The sequence below is a fragment of the Takifugu rubripes genome, chromosome 14 (genome assembly GCF_901000725.2).
Source record: "Takifugu rubripes chromosome 14, fTakRub1.2, whole genome shotgun sequence".
Taxonomy (NCBI): domain Eukaryota; kingdom Metazoa; phylum Chordata; class Actinopteri; order Tetraodontiformes; family Tetraodontidae; genus Takifugu; species Takifugu rubripes.
In genome coordinates this window covers 12,334,399-12,357,597 of record NC_042298.1, presented here as the reverse complement: position 1 = coordinate 12,357,597, position 23,199 = coordinate 12,334,399, and the positions used below count along the sequence as shown (strand labels likewise).

General features: G+C 43.3%; 1 protein-coding gene across 1 annotated transcript in view; it reads left to right on the top strand.

Annotated features, from left to right (window-relative positions):
* slit3 (slit homolog 3 (Drosophila)) overlaps window positions 1–23,199 on the top strand; it is a 157,912-nt gene that overhangs the window by 68,373 nt on the left and 66,340 nt on the right. Inside the window, exon 5 of the mRNA XM_011610926.2 lies at window positions 20,403–20,474. Coding sequence (XP_011609228.2) covers window positions 20,403–20,474 — 72 coding nt within the window. The remainder of the gene's footprint in view (window positions 1–20,402; window positions 20,475–23,199) is intronic.

Here is a 23,199-nt window from a genome sequence, read left to right as displayed (position 1 = left end):
CTGCATGACGTTAATAATAATAATAGTATTAAAGAGCTAATAAAAATGACACCGTTTTCAAGCTGAGTTGGTCCATTTTCCACCTCCGCTGTTATAATTTGGAATGTCGGTCAAGGGAACGGTCATTGTTGTCCGCTGTCTTCTGTATTCTAACGTTAAAACTAAACCCTGTCATTTTCTTCTCACTATTTTATTAAGTGGCAACTTAAAATGTTCAGTTTCTGATCGTAAACCATCACCTCCAAACTTGACCTGACTCTAAGCCTGTCCCAAACACTGAGAGCCACTTTTGACCCTCTGGTCTGGAACGTTCACGCTGACGTTTGATGTCACCAGCACCCCAGCGTCAACCCAACACTGCGCCTCATCGTGCCACACGGAGAAAGCCGAACCTGACTTCCATCAGGTCAGCTGAATCTAGTGTCCCTGCTGCAGCCAGGAAAAACAGGCTTCATTTGGAGTTTGTAAAACAAAATGTGCCAGAATAAAATCCAGATCCAACCACAAGAAAACGTTGAGACTGTTGTGCTTTTGTCACAATCTCACCCATTAAAACTGGACAAAAGTGGAGAAACTGGGTAAAAACCAGTAAGATCTTGATAACAGACAGTGAGTGCTGGGTGGGAAAACCACCATTTACAATCATTATCAGAGCCCAACCACAAACGACTCTGGCTTCCTCTTAGTCTCTCTCTCTCACTCACACACACACACTCACACACATACACACACACACGGTGGTCTCGTGAGATCAGAAAGTGTCTGTCAGGAGAATTTGTGGCAGTGGGATGAGAGATATGCATCATCAATAGGGTACATCTTGGAGCCATTTGCAGGCTACCACTCTGCAACCACAGACGGAGGAGCATCCCGCAAGAGTTCACACGCTAACACACATGCACACAAGCTTGGCTGTTTGTTGCAGATTAACGGTTCACATGAAAGAAAATCTTGGGGGGAAAGAAAAGAAGAGGAGCAGTGAGGAAAGGAAACGGAGGGAAAAAATGTTTTTTTCTTTTTGGGATGCAACTGTTCAGGGTTGTCGTCAGCTTTGGCAAGGACGCGTTCTAAGTGCAGAGAAAGTCCTGAAAATGTTATAGAATATAATCCATGAAGGTCCAGCGATGGAAATAATGGATCACAGACAAAATCAATCGAAAAACAACAGGACTAAACAAGATTTCAAAATACACAATGAATCATTAACATTTGCTCTCTGTGTTTCTTTTCTCTCACTCATGGACGAACCTGGTTATAGAAGATTAGCCACAAATGTATAAACATTGTGAGAGAACTGTTCTGTTCTGTCCACACCCCCTTACCCATTTACCTTCCTCACAGATCATGGACACACACACACACACACACACACACACACACACAAACATACACTAATTACACTCCAGAATTCTCTCTTCTTGCATATTTCGTAAGATACGTAAGCACCAGCTTTACATTGGCCCCCACCACCAGCCACATCCCTTACACAGCCTATATTGTTCTGCAGTGTTTCCATATGGGCTCAACTGCTGTGCTGCTTTCAGAGTCTAAGATGCTGTACAAGCTCTGTGTGGGTCCCCTTCACACATCGTACGTATGTCATTCAGGGTCACAGTGTCACGGCCCTAAACGAGCTACAACAGAGCAGAATGAAATGTTCAACTGTACCATTCAGGGCGGTTTTGCCTCCAGTTAGTGATAATAGTGTTTTATGCAGAATTGCGCAATATGATGTGGCCAACACGCCTCTGAGCTAATGTTCCTCTTGTTAGCGGCCAGACGTGGTGCGACAGGAGAGTGCTTCATTATTTTTCACCACTTTTAAAAGCATGCCATTGGCTTTTGCATTGATTTTCTACCTTCCAGGCAGCTATTGGCTCCAGTTCTTTCAAGGAGCCCTGCAAATGCAGACATAAAATAGCTTTACAGAGCTCATCGGTCATGTTTAGTCATTCGGTTGTCATTTTTATTCGATTTCTGCAAGACCGTCCTCGGCCCTCCGATGAGCTCTCAGACGATCGAACGTCTGAAAAGTTATCATCGTCACGTCGTCAAACGCAGAAAAGCAGCCAAACACCCACAGTCTGCCTGATATTTGTTTGTTTCACATCCTCCACGTGTGACGCCGCAGTCCCATCAATGAGGCATAAACGGGCAGAAACACGATCCTAAAAGCATCTGCTTCTCCACCAGCATCTCTGAGTGCCTTTATTGGTTTACAGTGTCATGTGCCTGGATGCTTTGTGGTGCAGATTTAGTGTACATGGCCTGAGGTGATTAGTGGTCATGTTTATTATATTGGACACAGTTTTATGTTGCTGGGCCTCCGTGCTGGTGTGTCTCTGTGAGCACATGTGTTCCATAAAGACAGGAGCAACATATGGTCAACATGGTGCTGATGCAGTTGAATCTTTGAGAAGATACGGCTGCGTTTTCCAAGATTATTCCCGAATGAACCGCTTCTTCCTTGGCATGTAGTAGAGAAATGGCGTCAATTTTAAGGAAAGCTCACTTAAAAATAGACATAGTGTGTTTTTCCAATAGACATAATGTGCTTAGACATTCAGAAAAGACCAAAAGAGTTCAGAAACCCGTGGAAATGTGCACAAAATAAATCTAATTTATGTTTGATATAATATAATATACAATCAAACACTCCGAGCTACTAGCTGCTCAGCTGTTGTTACAAAGCTTAAAACGAACCATATTCGTGTGTATAATCCTGTAAAATGCTGTAATAGACGTGGCCCATTTCAAGAATTGGCAAAAGGATTTCAAGCTGAGCTGAAAAACTACCTAAAAACATCAGAACATGGTTTGGTTGTGGATATGTTGCGTTCTTTTTAGTTATTTATTTATAAGCGGCGGCGGTGGCCTCCAAACCGCCCCCACCTTCAAACTGCCGCACTGCCCCAAACTGGAACCAGATTTCTGGTAGGCCGGGAGGTGCTGGATGTTTTTTCAAGGACCTGGAAAAAAAATTGGATAAAGAAGAGGGCGATTTCATGGTTTGAGGTTTTAAAGACACACACAAAGAAAAACGGTGGCTGGCTCGCAAAAAGGGGCCAAAAACAACAAACAGGCATGAGGTTAATCAGCAGATTTACAGTTTTAATATTCTTTGGTGTCAGACTTAAATTGGGATTAACAGATTGTTGAGTTTTTATTTCAACCTGATAGTCCTTTTATGCTTTTGGAACTTGGTCATTTTTATAAATATTCAACTGTTACCTACACGTTACCTACATTGCATTTCCCATCATGCAGTGAGATGTCCCTTCTTATTTATTTACCTCTGTGGTTTGTTGACATTGCGGGTAAATATGAATACACTAAATATTGAATCGTCCAATTTTGAATAATGGACAGTTGTCATCTGCTGTGTAATAAATCATCAACACAAATCACTTTTAGGTGCTCTGACAAGGCCTATCTGGCATTTTTTAATAAATCTAATTTTGATCCAAGTCAACTGGAAAAAGTATTTGTTTTTTACAATTTATTACCGTAATAATAATAATGATAATTATAGTAATAATGCAAGTATCCAGGTTCTTCCGCAGTATTATTACACATTTTTAGTGTATGTAACCGATCAGAGAGCAGTGTGTGTGTGTGTGTGTGTGTGTGTGTGTGTGTGTGTGTGTGTGTGTGTGTGTGTGTGTGTGTGTGAAATGAGCCGTTTTAATGAGTAAGTTGCTGTAGCTGTGTCGGAACATGAATGCATGTCCTGCAGCCCACAAGGCTCAGCATGAGTAGCTGCTTATCCGCACACACACACACACACACACACACGCACACACACACACACACACACACACACACACACGCGAGGAACCTATTTTGTGATTGCCATGTTACTGCCTCATTATGTGACGCCTACCAGACTTGTAAAAATATGACATAAGCATAAAAAGCGTTTTTATAACCGAATATGTGCAGATTTATGGAGTCCGTAATACGTTTTTTTTTTTCGATTTTCCTATGGAGCAAATAGCCAAGTTGACTGGAAACGTGGTAGGAAACCTTTCAGCAATTATTTTTGAATCAGACTGTATCCAAAACAGGAAAGCTATTATTACAAAGACGACAACATGTTCTCTAATAGAGAAAAACTAACATTTAAGTCAGTGTTGCGTCTCAAAATGTCTCTTTTTGGCCCTCTCTTTGAAGCTAAAGGAGCTAAATGTGAGATGCAGTCACCTTAACTTTGCTGTTGCCTCTGTCTCAAAAATAACACAAAGGTTACACTTTTGTCAGTCCATTTAATGGATTTTGAAATCAGAATAGAACATTTAAAAATATACCAAATTTACACATGTAAAGCACGTTATAAATCTAAAATATACTCACATAAACAAACCTGCTATGTATATATTTATATTTTTATAATAATTAAAACACACACACTCACACACATGCAGATAGTGAGGGGAGAATGTCTGCAGAGGGGTGACCTCGCTGTAAAATCCAGTACAATATACCTGGTGATGATCTCAATGGGTCATATATCTTACATTTAATCATAAACTCTGTAGCTGTAGGACAGTGTGTGTGCGTGTGTGTGTGTCTGTGTGTGTGTGTGTGTGTGCCATCTGTAATACATGAGCTGGGTGGAGGTCATTCATTCATTTTCAGTGAACACACGTTATTACCTCTATAGCCGTCCTTCCTTCGTGCTTTCTCTCCTTTCATCATATAGAACCTTTTTACGTCACTTCTCTCTTTTTTCCTCCTGCCATCCTTCCCGTTATACTTTTCTGTGTCCTCTGCCAAAATGGCTTCGTACTTTTTGAGGAATTCATTTTTTATCTCTGCGTCCCTTACGTTTGTTTAAGCGAACGCTGCTCAATGTAATTATCCTCGGAGCTTCTTTTTATGGCTTTTAAGGAGGCGTTAAACTGTATTGTGCAGGTTTTCATCAACCACATTTCTCACATGCAGAAAATGATTGCGCAATTTCTTCGAGAGAAAAGACTGTAAAAGTTCATTGATTTTGGCCGGAAGAAAGTTTCTAAAAGGCCAAATCCAGTCCAGTCAGTCCTCTTGTCCATCTTTCTGGCTCCCTGCCTCCTCCCTCTGGGGGGGCCGCCTCTGCTCCACCCGCGCTTCTGTTTATTTGAAAACCCCTCTGCTCAGCTTGCATATAAATCAAGCCTGCCTGCAGATGTCGTGATGGCTGAGGTCACTGCGGACGGAGCCCTGCTGCCGGGCTTCCTCACTCCAAGCCCCGACCCCCCCGACATGGCGTCAGACACGGGACAGGAACGTTCACGTGCCACCACGCCACGGGTCGCAGTGGGACTCGTATAAGCGGCGCAGCCGTTTGTCATTGTAGTCGTTCACCTCTTTGTCTTCCTGTTCCGCTGCTCCTCTTAACCCTCCCAACCTCTGTGTAAGTGACACTGAGACTTTAATCAGGCCCGGGGGGGTTTCTCAGCCCACCCTGCTTTCAGGAAAAGCGACAATATATTTGGAATGCAAGGAAATACATTTTCCACTGGGTAAAATACTCCCAGCTGAGCTCCAGAGCTGAGGTAAGCGTTCCGCGTGCACACGAGCTACATGCTAGGCATTATTAAATTAAACGATCGGGGGCTTCACTTGTCCCCTGAAACGGTGCCGTTTGTCTCAGTATTGGCAATCAAGGGCTCTGCTCTTTGACACAAGTGATATTTGGAGAATTAGAAGTTTAAAAAGGGCCTTTCCTCGAACCACCTGCGTAAAGGTGCGCCAATACACCACTTAACCTATTCAAACCCGCCATTTAACACTAATTAACATTTAGATGGGGTGATTTATGAACGTCATGCAAGCAGTTGTGTTTGCCTGTGTTTTCCATACCTCCTCCTCCCTTTTTCTCTCCATCCTCCCACGCGCTCCCTCACAGGTCAAGCTACGCTGACCTGCTCGCTCCTCTCCTCCGCTGCTTTCCCGCCGCCTCAATCTTTCTTCTTCTACAAGCCCGCCGAGACTCAACACAAGGGGGGTATATTTGATTAGTGTCTGCGTGGCCGACGGTGAGCTCAGCGCCGCTACGCCACCAGGCTGTGTGAGAGTGGGACACAAATACCAAGAGAATGTTCTTGGTTCCAGAATCTGTATGCTTATACCTCTTTTTGAGTGTTTTTAGTGTTTTATCAGCTACTTTGCCCATTAAGCAGGTGTAAAATCCCTAGACAAGGGAGACAGGCAGGTGTGTAGTAATAAAAAAGTAGCCGTGGATGGAAAAGTGCGGAGAATCTGCTGCATTCTTGGGGTGGAGTTGCAAGACATTTGCATATTTAATCTTCTGCAAAACTATAAAAAATAATGACCTGCAGAGTGAGATTTTCCTTTTGCTGCTGAATTGCAAATTGGTTTCAACAGCGCGACAATTTTAACAGCTTGATGCCCAAACACATGGAGAGCAAGATCTCCAGACCCGTCCTTTCCTCCCTTTCCTTCCTTTCCCTCAACGAAAGCGACAGATAGCATCTGCAGACTAAACAAGCAGACGCAGCAAAGAAGCCCAGATGTGGAAACACACACCGACCCTGACACGCTTCTACAGGAACTGGTGTGTAATAAGCTGCCAGGAGGTGTGGGCTGAGAAGGGATTTCCTCTGTGCGAAACAACAGTGACAACTTGCAGATGTGTGAGCGGAGATATCGCCGTGTGTTTGTGTGTGATCGTAGGAAACAGTGTCCAGTTCAACGTGTTTCACTCTCTCTGATTTGATTAAAGGGGAAGGATAATAAACTTAGTAAAGCTACCACTTCCTGGAAATACCCAATAGACTTCACACACACACACACACACACACACACACACACACACACAATATTCAAAGTGGGACGGCATTTTTACTTTCATTTATTTATTTGTAACAATCAGGAAGCTGAAGATGACTCACAGATCTTTTCAGGTAAACTTGGTGTCTCATTACCTTTTAAAAAAAAAAAATCCAATCTTAACCGTGCAGAAGTAGTTGCTGTTGCTATTTTTGGGGTGCTGTTGTCATGGTCACAGGTGGCTTTAAAAGAGTGGAGGTGTTAAGTGAATGTTACTTTACACTCTTTCATAGTTTTCTGCATGCAGTGATTGAATTCACAACAGTTTTAGACATTGTTGTCGGACCAAGATGCTTGTTTTTTAATATATTTCATGTATTGCAAAAGACATTTAGCAGCTTTCTTACTCAATGTGTAATAACAGCTTCACTAACTCCTATATCTCTAATGATCATGAACACAGATATATCCTGATATTAAAGTTGATTTTTCTCTGTATCTCTGGCATCTATTGCTGATCCCTCACCAGTGTCTCTTTCAGGTTTCTTCTTTTTCCCTAAGAGGATTCTTTTTAAGTTAGGACAGAGGGTCTCACAACCGTGCTGGCTGTAAAACCCTCTGAGGCAAACAGAGTTTGTGACTCTGGGCGTCTAAATGAGCTTGATTCGATTTGATTTGAGTTTACGCTGATGGGCGCAGCTACAATGAGATCAAACATAACCTGGAAAATGACGGGCGGAGTCGGTAGAAGAGTGAAAAGAGAGACAGATAAGGCAAAGAAAAGAGCTCTGCAGGTGCAGTTTAGAGTTATGGCGTGAGGGTGGAGGAGGGTTGTATTGACAGGGAGGGGATAGAGATAGGCCTACACAGGAGGGGGGAGTGGGGGGGCATAGGGGAGTCACAGGAGCGGTGGAGGGTCAGAAAGAGGTGTAGAAGAAGGGATGAAAAGGCAGGCAGAGGAGACCAGTACCCCCACTGAGATCTAATTTCCAGCTGTCTGATAATGCTGCTCTTCTTCAGCCCTAATCTCTACATGGAGGAAATGAGAAACACACACTCGCACACTCGCACACACCCACACGTCTCTGTGCAAATACGCGCGGCGTACACAAACACACGCCGATGGATTTTAAGGTGAAATGTACAGACGTGCTCGCCGCGTGGAGCCGAAGGCTTCTGTGTTCATGTTTGAGGGGCAGAAACACACAAATGAACACAAAGATTCAGCAGAGAAATCAACATGACAATGTGTAGAAATGTTGATTTCAATCCCCCTTTCTCTGACACACACACACACCTATATTCCCTGCTGAGAGCCTATTAGTTTCTCAGTGTCATGAGGTGAGCAGAGGATAATGATTCACAGATCCCTGCAGGATCTGTCTTTCTTCTTAAGAGAAGAAAGACAGATCCTGCAGACGGCCTAAAAAGACCCAGGAAAAAAAGGAGGAGACTGAGGGGATGAACAACAGGTGCGGAGGGGGAAAAAAGAGATGAAACCCATTCGCCCTCGCTCTGCTTCCTCTCTTTGTGCCAGCTCGGCATTTCACATGTCCACCAAATGAAGGAAATGATCGATTTATGTGCCAAAATGACAAATTTGAGCGATTTAGTACAATTATGCAGGATCACGTCTGTAAAGGCTTTAATGTGAGCAGCCCGCTAATGTATAAATGACACTGGGTTTAAATGCAGCGACAGAGAATGTGTTTTTTCACCTTTCCTCTTTGTCGTGCTACAATGTATGCAGCCATGATCATCTTTAACTATCACCTATACTCAAATCACCCATGGCAACAGATTATCTCTGTAGTTGTGAGGACATTTGACAAGCCTGCCTATTGCTAATTTGTAAATGGCTTTAAATTGCTTCTGTTCTGTGACCTGTGGCTGATATGTTGGTCAGGAAAAGGTCTCATAGATGTAGCTTTTAGGACGTATTCCTCCCCCTTTATCTGCTTGATTTGATTTACATGCAGCTGCCTGCATGTTTGAAACTTGCATACGGACGTATTGAACCTGCACTTTACCTCATGCTAAACCTGAACTGCTGCAGACTTGTGGTGTAATTAGCGTAATAGGCTGCAGTGTAACGTTGCATCTGTGTTTTCCTTCACCGACTCCTGACTTTAAAGGCCAAACACGAGACGCTCAGAGCTGCTGCTGTTCAGTATCACTTACATAAGGGTCAGCTATCATCTGTGATTTATAGCCAGGGAAGACTTGTTTTTCTGCCCTCTTGAGGACCTCCGTTTAAGTATTTGGGGGAAATGGTGTATTTTAATAACCTAGCCGTCAAGATGACAATTTAAGAAGCAGTGACCATATAATATGGCGGAGTTCAAGCTGATGAGGTCAGCCAATAGGCAAACTCACAGTAATGGCATAATGAACCACTGTGATACGCTGTTGTGTGTTTTGAAGTTGTTGCTGGTTGTTGTGTGTTGATGCCGTATCTTAGATACCGTAGTTTTTACAGCGGGAGTCCTGTGTACGCTCAAGATAATGGAGTTGCCATGTGGCTCGGCTCTGTTTATGTTCCTCACAGCGGACTGTTCGGGTTTTGGTGAAGGTTCACTGAGAATTTGGATTCGGAAAACTGTGTTGGAGTTCCCCACCATGACCCGCATTTCAATTTCCAGTCATATGTTGCATTTGTAGAACAAAATGCTCACAGACAGATGAGTCATAAAAGTGATGTAAGACAATGTGATTCCAGACGGTTCAATAGAACAACATCTGACAGGCTTGACAATCGCTTTCCTCCCATCAGAGAGGGCCACCCAGCAACAGCCCCCCCATCCCATCCAGCGCTCCACTCTTGCATGGATTACTGAGCCCGTTTCCATCGGTGAAATCTGGGGGTCGTACCAACGGGGGCCGTTTGGTACCATCCAGCTTTTTCTCACTTCTGCGGCGAGGGAGCTCATAAGCTGAGTGATTTTAAAGATGCCGTTAAAAGACAGGAAACGTTCCCGGGGCCAATTGGCTGCCCTCCGATGGAGAACTTCCGAAGTTTTATTCATTTTCTTGTGGGTTAGATTGCTGCTTCTCATGGTCATTACTGGGTAAGAGGCCCAGATGATACAGCCTGGTCGGTACTCCTGAATTCTCTCTGGAATTAGAATATATTCAGTTTAGGTTTGTCCTGGAAAGCATCACCATTCTGATGCAGTTACCTGGAGAAGGTGTGCTGGTCTGTGGGGGGGGGGCTGCGGAGTGTGTGAAGACAAGTGTTATGTGGTCCACCCTGTGATAGGACTAATGTATATGCCGATGGTGGCGTCTGCCCTGCCACAGCCTCCACCTCTCCCCCTTACGTGCACCCCTGCGCCACACTGACCTCACTTCATATCATCTCACGCCGTCCTTGACCTTTCCTCCCCTTTCTCTGCATTCTTGCCCTCTTTCACTTGTCACACTTCCCCCTTTTCTGTGTTTGTTTTAGTCCTGCTGCTCCCCCCAGCTTCATCAGTATGCATTCCCAGTGCTTTTAACCAGAATCTAACCTCCACCACTGCCATCGTCCTCGTTCCCTCACCTTCACTTTTCTATTACCTTCTGTCTTTTGGCCATTGGTTCTGCATTATTTCACTCATTTCTTCCCCTGCTGTGTTTCTTATATCTCTTATATCTGCTCTCCGCCTACCCCTCTGTCCTTAACTTTCATTCCCACTACCCTTTCCCTTCTTCATCTCCCTTCCCTTCCCTCTATCTCCCTCCAGCCCTCCCCTCTTGTCCATTAGCAGATTAGATTTAGTCCCGTAATGCTGCTAGGCACCGTGATTTTACTGGCTCTCATTACTCCTAAATCATCTTTTCCTTCTTTCCCTCTGTCTCCCCTTTTTCCTCTTATCTTCCGACCATTATATGCAAACACACACTTACACACACACACACACACACACCATATGCCATATTACCAGACCCGCACGCCCATGAATTAGCCGCAGAGCGAGTGATTTGTGATGCATTTACTTCGGGTGGGAGGGAAGAATTTGGTTCAATTTCTGTCTGTTTGGATTTATCCTTCCTCTCGTCCTCGTGCGCTGCTGGAATTGGCACCATTTTCCCATTCGCACACCAACTGTAGGAGTAGGTGTTTAGGAACAGAATACCACTGTTTTATCCATTTTTTTCATTTACAGTTCTGCACTCAAACTGAAATGAATAGATATATATATAAATATATATATTATAGAAGCTCAAATATTCCTGCTGTTGCATCTTATTTACTTATTTAGCTGTAATAGAAATGAAATGGCTGATCAGTCATGTCATGTCAATCATGTCATGACATCTTCAGGCGTATTTCTTTAAGTTCTTCACTAAATGCAGCACATTTTAGACACAGAGAGTGTTTGGAAATCTCATTTCCAGATATGAATAAAGTGACTTTTGTTCCAACTTTCGCCACATTAATTGCATTTAAGGAGCATTTTAAAATTCACGTGAGCATGAATAATATAAGAACCACTCATTTGATTGAATTCTCCTCAATTACATGTATTTTAATTGTTGTGTGCTACATGATGTCACAGCAATAATGAATATTTATTTGATTATTTTAGTAACATTTAACTGTAAAAATGCAGCCTAAATAAAGAACAGATGTTCTAGACAGATCCATGAAAACCTATTATTGATCCTTTGCCGTAGCATTCTTGCTCAGCAAATATCACTTTCCTGCACCTGTTTTTTTATTTAGAAAAGAGACAAAAATCCTTCTGGGTGAAAAAACAACAACAAACCCCACAGTGCAGATTCTGGATCCACTCAATTTAATCTGAGCCTTAATGAGCGCTGCTGCTTTTTCAGATACACTCTGCAACACACACTCGTGCCAGACACACCGGAAATCATTAACTCCTGTACATAACAGCATTTCTTTAACCAATACACACACACAGCAGCAGTTCCAGGTGCAGGTAAACACTGGAAGCCTCAAACAGCACATAGACTCTCTGGTAGGTGGCCGTTTTTACAAGCCCACTCCTGGATCCCTCTCTTCCAGTTATCCCTGACATTAGCCACTTGCTGCTCCTAACTGGATCATGGGGCTTACTAAAGAGATTATGTCCTGGAGACAGCATAGCAACCACACACACACACACACACACACATGAATGTACACAGATATACACTTAAATGCTGTTGTCCTGTCTGTCTGTTTTACTTCTTTCCTTTTTCTCCCATCTTTCCAACTTTTGTGTTGCGCACACACACACAGACACACACACAGACACACACACACACACACACACATACACACACACACTCAGGCCCTCAGGCTAAGAAGACAGCAGCCAGTAGCCATTTTGGAGAACAGCCTGTCACAAGAATTAGCCCAGCAGTGATGGGAAGAGAGGACGACTCTCTGCCCTGTTAGCCATCAAAATCACTTTATTTTACACTTGGGCTGATAAAGCTATTCTAAAACATCTTCTCTGTTCTCTTCTTGCATCTCTACTTCGCACGCAATCCACACTGCATGTGAGAATAAGTGCATTTTTGGGGTCTGAGGTCTGTTTTGAGCCTTTTTGTGCTGGCGCATTGATATCAATATGATTATATCTTAGAATTGTTACAACTTTTCCTCTTTTTCTTCATTTTGGTCCTCCAAGAACATTTCAGACATATTTTCTGTCTCTCTGCTAAAACTTAATTGGTCCTCTGGCAAAATGGCCTGCTGTAACCTCGACAACGCTGACCTGCTGAGACACATGAGAAGCGAGTGAGAGAGGTGCCTTAATGTCACGCACGCACGCACGTACACACACAGACACACACACACACACACACGCACACACACAAACAGGGTATGCTCACAGTGTTGTCTCACATCTTCAGATTTCACACTTTTCCTCATGATTTGCTCAAAAATTAAGACTAATTGTTTTAATGTTTAACTCATTAAACATAAAACATCTATACCATTGTGAAGTAGTTTTATTTTACTCAGTTCATTCAAGTCACATCTGAAACATGTCAATACATTATTTCAAGCACACACACACACAGGCACACACACACACACAGACACACACACACACCCACACACACACACTCACCTCCAACAGAACCCCCCTTCCTTTTTCCAATCTGCTAATTTCAGGATATTATTTAGTGCTGCTCCCCAGATGCTGGTAAAAGGCTGCCACAGTCAGCTTCTTTCCTCCTCCTCCTCCTTTATCCCTCACTCCACACCTCCATTAGGCCATTACTCCCTCTTTCCTTTAATCAGCTCTGGTTTTTTGTTTACTCCTGGTCTTTTTTCCTCACCCATTGACCCACTGTCCTTCCGTTCCACTCACTCTACTTCCTTACACCCTTTTTATCTCTTTCACCTCAGCTCTCTGCCCCCTCCTCCTTTCTTCCCCTCTTTTTACTCCTCATGCCTCTGTCATTTTTATACCTCCACCAAGCACGTCTGCGTCCCCTTTGACGATGATGACGGGGAGGACGATTGGGCCATTAACAGTCTTGTTGGGTTCCTGTAATTCCATAAACAGAGGACTCTGAAACTCTGTTACACCGACCTGATCGGCGTACTTCACCCCTTGCTCGGAAGGCTTGCAAAGTCATTTACCACATGCAATGAAGGGATTATCCCTGGAAATAACAACAGGAACGGATCCTTTTATTAATCGCTTAATCTTAATTTGTTCCACCGCTTCATACAACTTGATGAGTTGAGATTGGCATGTCAGAAAAGCAAAAGAAATCCCCTTTAAGCCACGTGCCGCTAGAACAATTTAAAAGAACAAATCCACTTAGTCAAGGAGCTTTGACCCTTCTCACAATACAAAAAATAAAATAAATTGTCACAGAGCCATATGTATTCTTTGAGGGAGGACACATTACTGAGATTTCTATGCAGTATTATCGTGATGCATCACAAGTCCACTGAAACATAGTTGCATATACAAAGAGTTATTTATAGAAATAAATTTAGCATTTGATTCTAAACTGCTACAGAGATGGGATATTTGTGATTTCTGGGTAATCATGATCCAGCAAAGCTTTTACAGAAGCTGTAAAATATGAAAAGATTTTTTTTTTGTAATTTAGTGATGTCATCTCTCATCAAGCTGCCACTAATCAGAACTAATTGACTCTTTCTGGAGAACAGCAATGCATTTCTTTCCAAAATGAAGGCAAATTATCTTCCTACTCTCCACTTTAACTGCTCTACACACGGTCGTTGTCATTTCTTCCCTCCACCGTCCACAGCATCCGCTGTTGCCGTGTCCCCACCGCTGCTGTCTCTTGATCCCTCGCTGTGGTTTTATTAGCTTCATAAACGTCCCTAAGAGCCATATCACTTAGCTAAAGCACTACAACTTGAGGAAGGACTAACAAGGTAAAAAAAAAGAGAGAGAGAGGGACAGAGGAGAAACTATCACTGAGACCTGCAGATGATCATTCAAATAAGAAAATGCATTAAAACAAAATGGCGTCGGGGACATTAAAGTGAATTAGCCAGTTACAAATGGCCATGTATGCCTACTGCTGCTTTAACCTCTTCAGCTATCGTCCCCCACCCCCCTCCTGATGGTAACTCATCTAAATTTGTTGGACGTCTTATAGGCGTGGAGCCAGAAAAGCTTTTATATCCATAAAGGCCTATGGATCACAGAGAATTGCATTAAGCTGTCCAATTTAATTACAGTATTGACAAAACATAATAGATACTTACAGCCTTATGGAGGGAGGAGGGGGAGCTGCAGTGGGGGAAACCAGGAAGGAGAGAGGAACAGATATTGCAGACAGTGTCTCTTTATAATGCTGATGTAGTGTATGTATCAAAGAGAGTGTGCGCGCCTCAGTGTGTATGCAGGTGTGTGTTTAATGAAGGATTTGTAAAAGCCCATGAGAGCTTTCGAGAACATTTAGTTTGATTTAGATGCTACAGCTCTCCGATGGCTCTGATGGCTGTCGCGCACACACACTCACACACACACACACGCGCGCGCGTGCACACACCCTTTTCAGGTGGGCACGCGGCATTCTGACACAATGTCATCAGTAAACACGCACGTTTGAATCATCGTAATGGAGCAACTTAAAGAGAGCCGCTGTCTGGTCCAGTCCCATCTCGTCCCAGACAGCCCGAGCTGTCATCCTGGTGTCTCCAATGATCAATAGGGGGAGGGGTATTTTTATTCATAAAGTGAACGCTTAATTAAATCACAGCGAGCGGAGCGAGGGGGGCGGAGTGGGAAGGTTGAATTGGGGAGGAGGAGCGATGAGGCGGCAGTTGCAAGACACTGCAAGGTCAACCAGGCGAAGGAGCAGACCCACAACGACTGGACGGACAAAAGCACATCCGGAGAGGAAAATGTCCCCTGAGACCACTGAAGGGCACATGTGGAGTACACACATAATGGAAATACATTTTTAGACAGGCACAGCAGCATATTTTCCCCTCTTTTGCCTAAAATGTAGTTTTCTTTGACAGCTTATTTTCAGCCATACGTGTGTCATTCCGACTGTACAATTCCAGTGTGTTCGGATAATATTCCCACAGTTTTTTTGGCATCAGTCAGCCACTTGATGACTCCATAGCCAAGGCCATGGTTGTTGGCTGCCTTTTTTAATGCATGGGGCTACAGTTTGTTTGAACTATACATACGCGGGATTGCCAAAATGTGGGATTTATAGCCCACTTTTTTTTCCAAAATAGGAGAAGGCTATTGCTAAAAGTGTCTCCTCAACTTGCCCAATAAAACAATGGTCACAGTATCAAATTTGAAGGCTGGTCTGAAGTTCTTTCCACCCTAAACTGCACCAGATCTCCCTTCAAAGTGAATAATTTGAAAGCTTCAAGTCGTAACTTGAATTCGGCACTTTTCCAGTACCGGGACAACGGTAACCTCGCTGGTAGATGGCAATGTGGCCAAAGTGGTGATGACAAAAAGTAGAAAGAGTAGAGGTTTCTAACCAGAAAACACAACTGAGAAAAGAGAACTGTCAAACAGGAGTGGACAGAGGGAAGTGGAAAGAGGTCTGGCAGATGTAGCTTCAGTTGAGAGCTCGTTCTTAAGCACACAGTTCCACTAAAGAAAAGAAAATGGCTTCAAAATGCATCATGGCAGCTCACTCTACACTACAGTACAAAGTTTCAGAGCAACAGAACGTCCACGAAGAGGTGGACATGGACACGTGTAACACCACGACTCCTAAGCAAGTTAAAATGGGACAAAGTAGGATTAAAACAGGAAAAAGAACAAAAATGTTCTCAAGGTTACAAGTATGACATGGAATTTAATTAATTCCCAGAATACAGGTGACCTGTAAAACCTTCTGCTTGACTTTGTTGTTACCCTACATCCAAGTGCTTAAAAACAAGGGGAATATGAGCTAGCCAGGAGTCGATATTTATTACTGTCTTTATGGAACAATATTAAATGGTGGTACAGCCCCCAGGGGGGGGACAAAAAAGACACAAAGATAGAGAGATAAGGAAAGATAACAGGAGGACTCAAAGAATGAACGTGTGAGAAGAGTAAGATATAGAAGAAAAGAAGCTTAGGCTTACCATTGACAGGCTCTCACTTCTCCAAGAAGACATTGTACAACCTTCCCTCTCTTCTATCCCTTTACTGTCTCTCTCCTCTCCTTTTTCATTTCTCCCCTGGAGCCCAACCAAGGGTCATTTCTATCCCTTTCTACCATTATAATCATTCTTCTCTTAAGAAAAGACGTGTGCAGAAATCTCTGCGTGAAGGCACGTTTGGTACACTGCCACCTGTGCTTCCAGGCTCCCCTGCTGTTTCCGCCTGGCACACCTTCCCCGTCACTTCTGTGACGGAGACTTCCCGTGATGCCCTCTGACACAAATCCATATGAAATCAAATGGGCCTGTTTCCACTTCTTTGCCTGGGAGGGTTAATGGTTCAGAGTGGCCATGACTCCTACATAGAGGAGCCTGAGGGTGGAGTCTTGTTTTAGTCGGTGCACAAAATACTACAGCTTGAGATGTCGGCGGAACATTTTTTTTTCTCTTTCTCTTGGATGTGCACCCGTGGCCCAGGTTTTAAATCTGCACTTAATCTTGGATTTGTGTTAAAGACCAACGCAAAAGTCAGGGGCCTGTTTTGCATCGGACAAGTATTTTGGTCCATCAAAGGGTTAACAGTAATATCCGAAGTAGCAAAGGGCGACCCGGCGAGTGTTATTATTCTCTTCACATCAATAATGGAACTTAATATTGAGGAGGTGATAGCTGGGAGCAGATGCACCACCACCACCATTGCTTCAACCCAAAGAAGATCATCTTTAATTCCTCCACACTTCTGGGGGCCAAAGAGAGCCACAGTCTGCAGGGAGGAGAGGCCTCGGTTGAGGGGCCTACTCAGGGTGGGAGGGCTGGAGATATCGAATATGTTTGGTCACAATTCAATCAATCGTAAATCCCTTTTTTTCCTGTTCTTGTTTGCTCATCTGCCTTTTCTTTCAATTTTCCATACTGGCGCAGACACGAACCCTCGTTTGTGTCATCTCCATTTAGTTCTTCAGACTCCCCATTTCCCTCAAACATATCCAGTTGTTTGTGTGCTCAGTATCCCTCTAATTTCCCAAATTTGTCATCATAATTGAACTGACGTATAATTCAAGCAGCCATCTGTCTCTTTAATAGAATTTTTTGAAGATGAATCGTCCGTCCCTCAAACGCTGCGGTAATAAAAGATGACGAAAACGGCAAATTCCGGGAACTGAAAACACTGCTATCCAAATAACTCATGTCGGTGTGTCTGGTTTAGCGTTCGGGTAGTCAGTTTATCAGCGAGTGTCCTTTTCAAGGATCACAGGCCAATCTCCTGTTGATGATAGCCGTCGCTGTCGCGAAAGGTCAGCAGGTATGAGTCACAGAGAGATGAAGGAAAGCTGTTTACGCCAAGACGAAACGCGGCTCTCACCATCAAATCTATACAGACTGCCGATGCTTTAGGATGCAGAGCTGACATCTGCATATAAGGTCGTATCAAAACTGTTTGAAATGGACGTTTGTCACAGATGTTTGGTGTTCTTCTTCTAAATTCAGATCCTGGCACTGTTATGAAAGCAGTGCAGCAGGTGTAGCTGATTTTTTTGGAGAGTGTGTGTGGGGGGGGGGGCTTGATTATAAAATTGCTAGTTGGATTTAGAGTCTTTAGTGAATTCATTTTCTTCATTGATTTTTCAAATGGGTTTTGCACTTTTTGCGCTTTTAGGACCCCTTTTCCAGTGCTATGGTGCGGCGGCTGGTGCCGCATATTTTATCCTGGCAGCTGAAGTCATAAAGGCTAACTGAGACACGGTCCCATAATGACTTTGACTCGAATGCCTTTCTCTCTGCTGGAAAACAATAGCAAATTATGATGGGTAAACAAAACAATAAAATATTTATTCGCCATGGAACTCTAAAAATATCGCTTTTTAATGTTTTATTTATTGCATTCTTAATCTATTGCTTTTTATTTCTTTTTATTTTCATCTTCATCGTCTCTGAGGTGCTCAGTGGGGCTGGTGGGGTGGAGGCGGGTAGATTTATAGATACATGTAGGCAGACAGATGTAGTGATGTTCAAATTTTAAAGTAAAACCCCAGTTGAAGTCACGACGGTGCGTCCCTTACCGTCTTTACCACGTTGGCCTGACAACAATGAAAAATACATAAAAGCTTTTGAAGGTGCGGTGTTTAAGATTTGGTGGCATCTATAAATGTTTGCTTTTCTGTTACATTTTAACTGTCAGCCCAGGAGAGGATCTTTTATTAACCTGAAAAATAAACAAGGCTCCACACGAGGTCCTTCTGTTTGGCCTGGGGGACACCAATTGTCATAAAAATGGAATAGACCAGTGGACACGGGGGTTGATGGAGAAATGCGCACAACAATAAAACCTGGAGAAAATGAGTGTCCTGTTTTCTGTGAGGCTGGCTAGTTAACATTCATGGCTTCAATGAAAGCTGATTGACTCAGGAATGATGGACAAACAATTTTCCATCTGTTTCAGGTCGTCGGTATAAACATTAAGCGTCTTTGCATGTTTTTTGAGTACACTTACTTCAGTGTTTGAAAATCGACCGGCAAGGGGAACTATTTCTTTGGTGCCTGACAAAAGTGTGCCATTAACATAGCTCCGATTTGACCCCCTCCAGAAAGAGCTTGGATGTTTTCCATGGTACTCGTCTTCCTGTCTCTGTCTCTTCAGTCAAAACAACTCGACTGTCCTCGTTTGAAAACTAATAAATATATTTGTGCCATCATGCATCATCCTTATAATGCACATTTTAGTTGGTTTTTCTCTGCCGGGCTTAGTCTTACCTGGATATTACATTCCATGGAAACGGCATGTCTGACAGCTGAGATCTGTTGAGGTCTTGACCACAGCCTCGCTCTGAGACGACAGCGCTCATGGGCCAGAAAAAGCCTTTTTCTTTTTATTCCTTGGGAGGAAGAAACTCTGCAACATCCATCTTTATTTTATGTGGCCGAAGACAGTGTGTGATGCATGGGGGACAAGGTCAAAAGGAAGTCAAACTAGATCGATAAATTCAGTAGTGCTCTTTAACAAAATGATAATGCTCCCATATGATATGAGGTAACCTTGCTGTAAATGCATATTAAGATGGCCGTGCATGCATGTGATCACAGAGAGTCCACTTTAGCGATTATTAATGATGCATTCAATGACCCTGGTTTCCTGAACGCAGCACTTCTCTACATGTACTGACACAAATGAATAAACTTTGGCCTGATGTGCTCTTCTGTTTGTCCACCGAGGCTTTGCTCAGAGTTTCCTGCACTTCAATGCGCACCAACATCTACATTTATCTCCACCTGCATGTTGATTTACTGTCTCAGAAGCCAATTTTGAGTTGCCACAATATCTCCGTAAATAAACCATCTGAAACCCAAGCAGAGGACTAAAGGGTGATTAGCTTGTCTGGTGTTCCATACGACTATTTCTCTTTTTCTCTCTAATTGCGTTTGTCTGCCGCCAGACCCTCTTCTCAGCAAACAATGATAATGGAGTTGAGGTCAGTCGGTGCTGTCATGAAAAAAAAAAAACCAAAACATTGTGCTCACATCAGTATTCATTAAAATGTGTGCATTAAAGAGCGTGGCTGCTCTTAAAGCGTGTGTGTACGCGTGTGTGTTCTGTGGTTTCCTGCCAGGGATGTGATTGTTTCATTTCTCAACTGGTGCGCATGGACATAAGAAAAAAGGAAAGTGTTGCATTACAAACGTGAGTGGGACACAAATAGGCCCTCACACTCTTTTATTCTGATTCCTATTCCCAGTTCGCCTGTTCTTTCCCAGCCTCTGCCTTCACTTCAATCATGCACGCAATCATGCACGCAAGCACACTCCTCAGACGGAATGAAGCCTCCGCCATTTCTGTCTTTGAAGCTCTGTGGACCAAATTGTTCCACTGATCATAAATGTCACATCACCCCCCACCCCCCACCCCACTTCCTCCTTCTTCTCTTATGTTTATGATTATTTGTACAGAATAGATCAGATATTTGGGGGATTTGCTCAGCTTTTGACATAATATGCACTGGATCTGTGGTGGGACTACCTGGATTAACGTCTCCTCCCCTCTTCTTTTTCTATTTGTCACTTTTTCTGTCTCCAGAGACCTCAGCGAGAACCAGATCCAGGCCATTCCCCGAAAAGCTTTCAGAGGAATCACAAGTGTCAAAAACCTGTAAGCATCTTTCCTTTAACTTTTTACTTTATTAGAGTGCCTGTTACACCCTGTTTAACAGTTCTCCATTGATGTAGCCCAAGTTTGCATGAAATCCTTTATTTTAACCAGAATCTGGTGAAAAATCCTTGTTAAGTTAAATGTTTGTTTTTTTTAAATCCAGGAGACAAAAGGTGTGATAGATGGTTTCAGGGTGTTGAATATTTCTATTATGCTGAAATGTTTAACATAAGAACATTGCTTATATTCTTTAAATATTTAATTCAGCACCAACAAAACAAATGTGTTTGTGTTTCACGGTCACACAGTGTAACGTTGAGGAAAAAATACCAAAATATTACGTGAATTTGCTGAAAATCTGTCTTGCTGCGACACCAGTCTGAATTATGCATGCAAATTTTTTCTCCAAAATAACAAATGTTATTTATCTTCCTTGTGTTTTCATCCATCATCCTGCATCACCTGATGTTCTTCCCATTCCCTGTTTTTCTGTTCCTGCTCTTTTTTTTCTGCCCTTCCTGCCTATTGAGGTTTTTCCTTCCCGCTCTGCGCTCGATAACGCCCTGTCATTTATTCATGACATCCTAATCACCAATAGTGTGATCAATACCCTGCCTGATCAATGTTTGTCATCAATAATGGCTGATCGATGCGGCTTGATGTTGCATAAGGAACTAGACGGGCTCCTGAGAACAAACAGTAATGTGGCCGGTGTGGAGAGTTCGATAGCGAAGGGGGATAGGAGGAGAATTCCAGGATGGCGTCCATGTTTTCAGAGGATAATAAAGCAGCTGTTGTTGTTTGTCACTGTCACTGCTCATTTGTCTTCTGTCGATTGTTAATTATGCCTTAGAACTTTAAAAAAAAAAAGAATAAAGCAGCTTAGGAGGAAACTGGTGATGTATGACTACATTTGGTGGACTTGATTGTAAACAGGAAGTAGCCTCCTGTCTCCTGGGTCATGGGTCCAGGCCTCCACTCGCCCCTGACCTCAGCTCCACCCATTTTAGGTTTTATTCCTGTATTAAAAGGATGCATATTCGATAAACCATGACCGTTGTGAAAAATAAGGGGGCTGACAGAAGAAGAGAGCAGCATGAAATAAGTCCCCTCAAAAATTAGAGCTGTGGACTTGACAGGGATGAAGGATTAATCAACGACATGAGAGAAGAGAAGAGGTTTGCTAGTTGTCATGACGATTGTGTTGCTTTTACGAATGCGATCCACCTAGTGACAATATGTATAAAACAAACCTCAGAATCCTACAGTTGTATGTATGCTTGTATTTGTTACTTTGTGGTTTTGGTATTTATTTTTTGTCGTATAAGCCAGTTAGCTACCAGGCGCTGTGTGTTAGCCTGCTGTGTGTCAGGAAGTCCCCAAATGTGCTCACGTTTACCCCCGTCTCAAAGGTTTGCTGTCATTTCTCTCACGACCCCAAATCTCCTCGCCCACCTCACAGGTGCACGACTATTTCACCATAGAAGAACTCATAGAAGGTGTTAGAAAGCCTTTCCACTCACGCTGATGTGCTGCAGCTTGCCCTCCGCTCTTTAACAGGTCTTTCTCTCTTCGCTCAGCTCTTCAATTTCTGTTGGAGCTATAAAATCACATCAATCAGCTGCATCGCTCCTCAGATGGGTTGCAGTAAATTGCTTGAACCCACAAAGTTAGATATTTTACATTTTGTGCGGCTTGGGCGTCTAAAGAAATGTCATTTACTCCTCATCTATCCTGTATTTCTCGTCTTTTCTCTAGATTTTCCTGTTATCTGCTCGACTCTGGTCTAATCATTCTCATTTCCATCATATTCTTCTCTTTTTGTTTCTAATCTCACATCATTCTGCTGTTTCGGGGCACCCCTTCTATTCTCTTTTCTTTTTTTTCACTTTTATCCGCCTTTCTCCATTTCAGATCCTTTCTCTTCTTTCATCTGTCCATCCATCCCTCCATTAGAGAAGGTGACTTTTGCAGTAAAATGCTCCAGCCCTCCATTATACCACACGGTAAAAAAATGCCGTGACATTATGTCCCTAGTGGACATAGCATTGATTTTTCCTCTCATGTCTCTCGCCTCCCTCTCTTTCTCTTTCTCCTTCTCCTCTGACTCCCTCTCTCAGCCCGAGTCTGCATCTCTCTCCCATCCCGTCTCGCCCCTCGCTTCCTCAGAGGCCAGGGTCTCTATCTGACTCTCTGTCAGTTGTTCCCTTTCATGCTGCCCAGTGGCTAGCATTGCATTACAGTGCCAATATATTGCACCTCTTTCACACACCAACACACTCACGGATGCGCACGTACATCCAGGCGGATCTTTTCCACCCACCTATCAGATTGACTGCTTTGCTGAAACTGCCAAGAACTTAGCAAATACGATTACTGTGAAGGTCTGCTAACTTGAGGAGACAGGTATACGCTATACGCTCCTGCATAGAGGTTCATGCATGCATGTGTGTGTATGTGTGTGTGTGTGCTGGTGTCCCGTGCGTTGTGCTGACGAGCAGTCCTGTCACCCACTAAACCCCGCACGTCTCTCAGCCCGACGCCGATAAAGGTGGAGGACATGTTAGGAGGAGAGTTTTCCTGCGATACGCTCGCCGTGTCACGGCCTCGTCTCATATTCTGAATGCTTATCATATCAGGACATCATCTGATTTAATTCAATTTATTTTAATTTAATCTAGGCTCACAATGTCGTGCCCCATCTTGCTGATTTAGAAGAAACGTT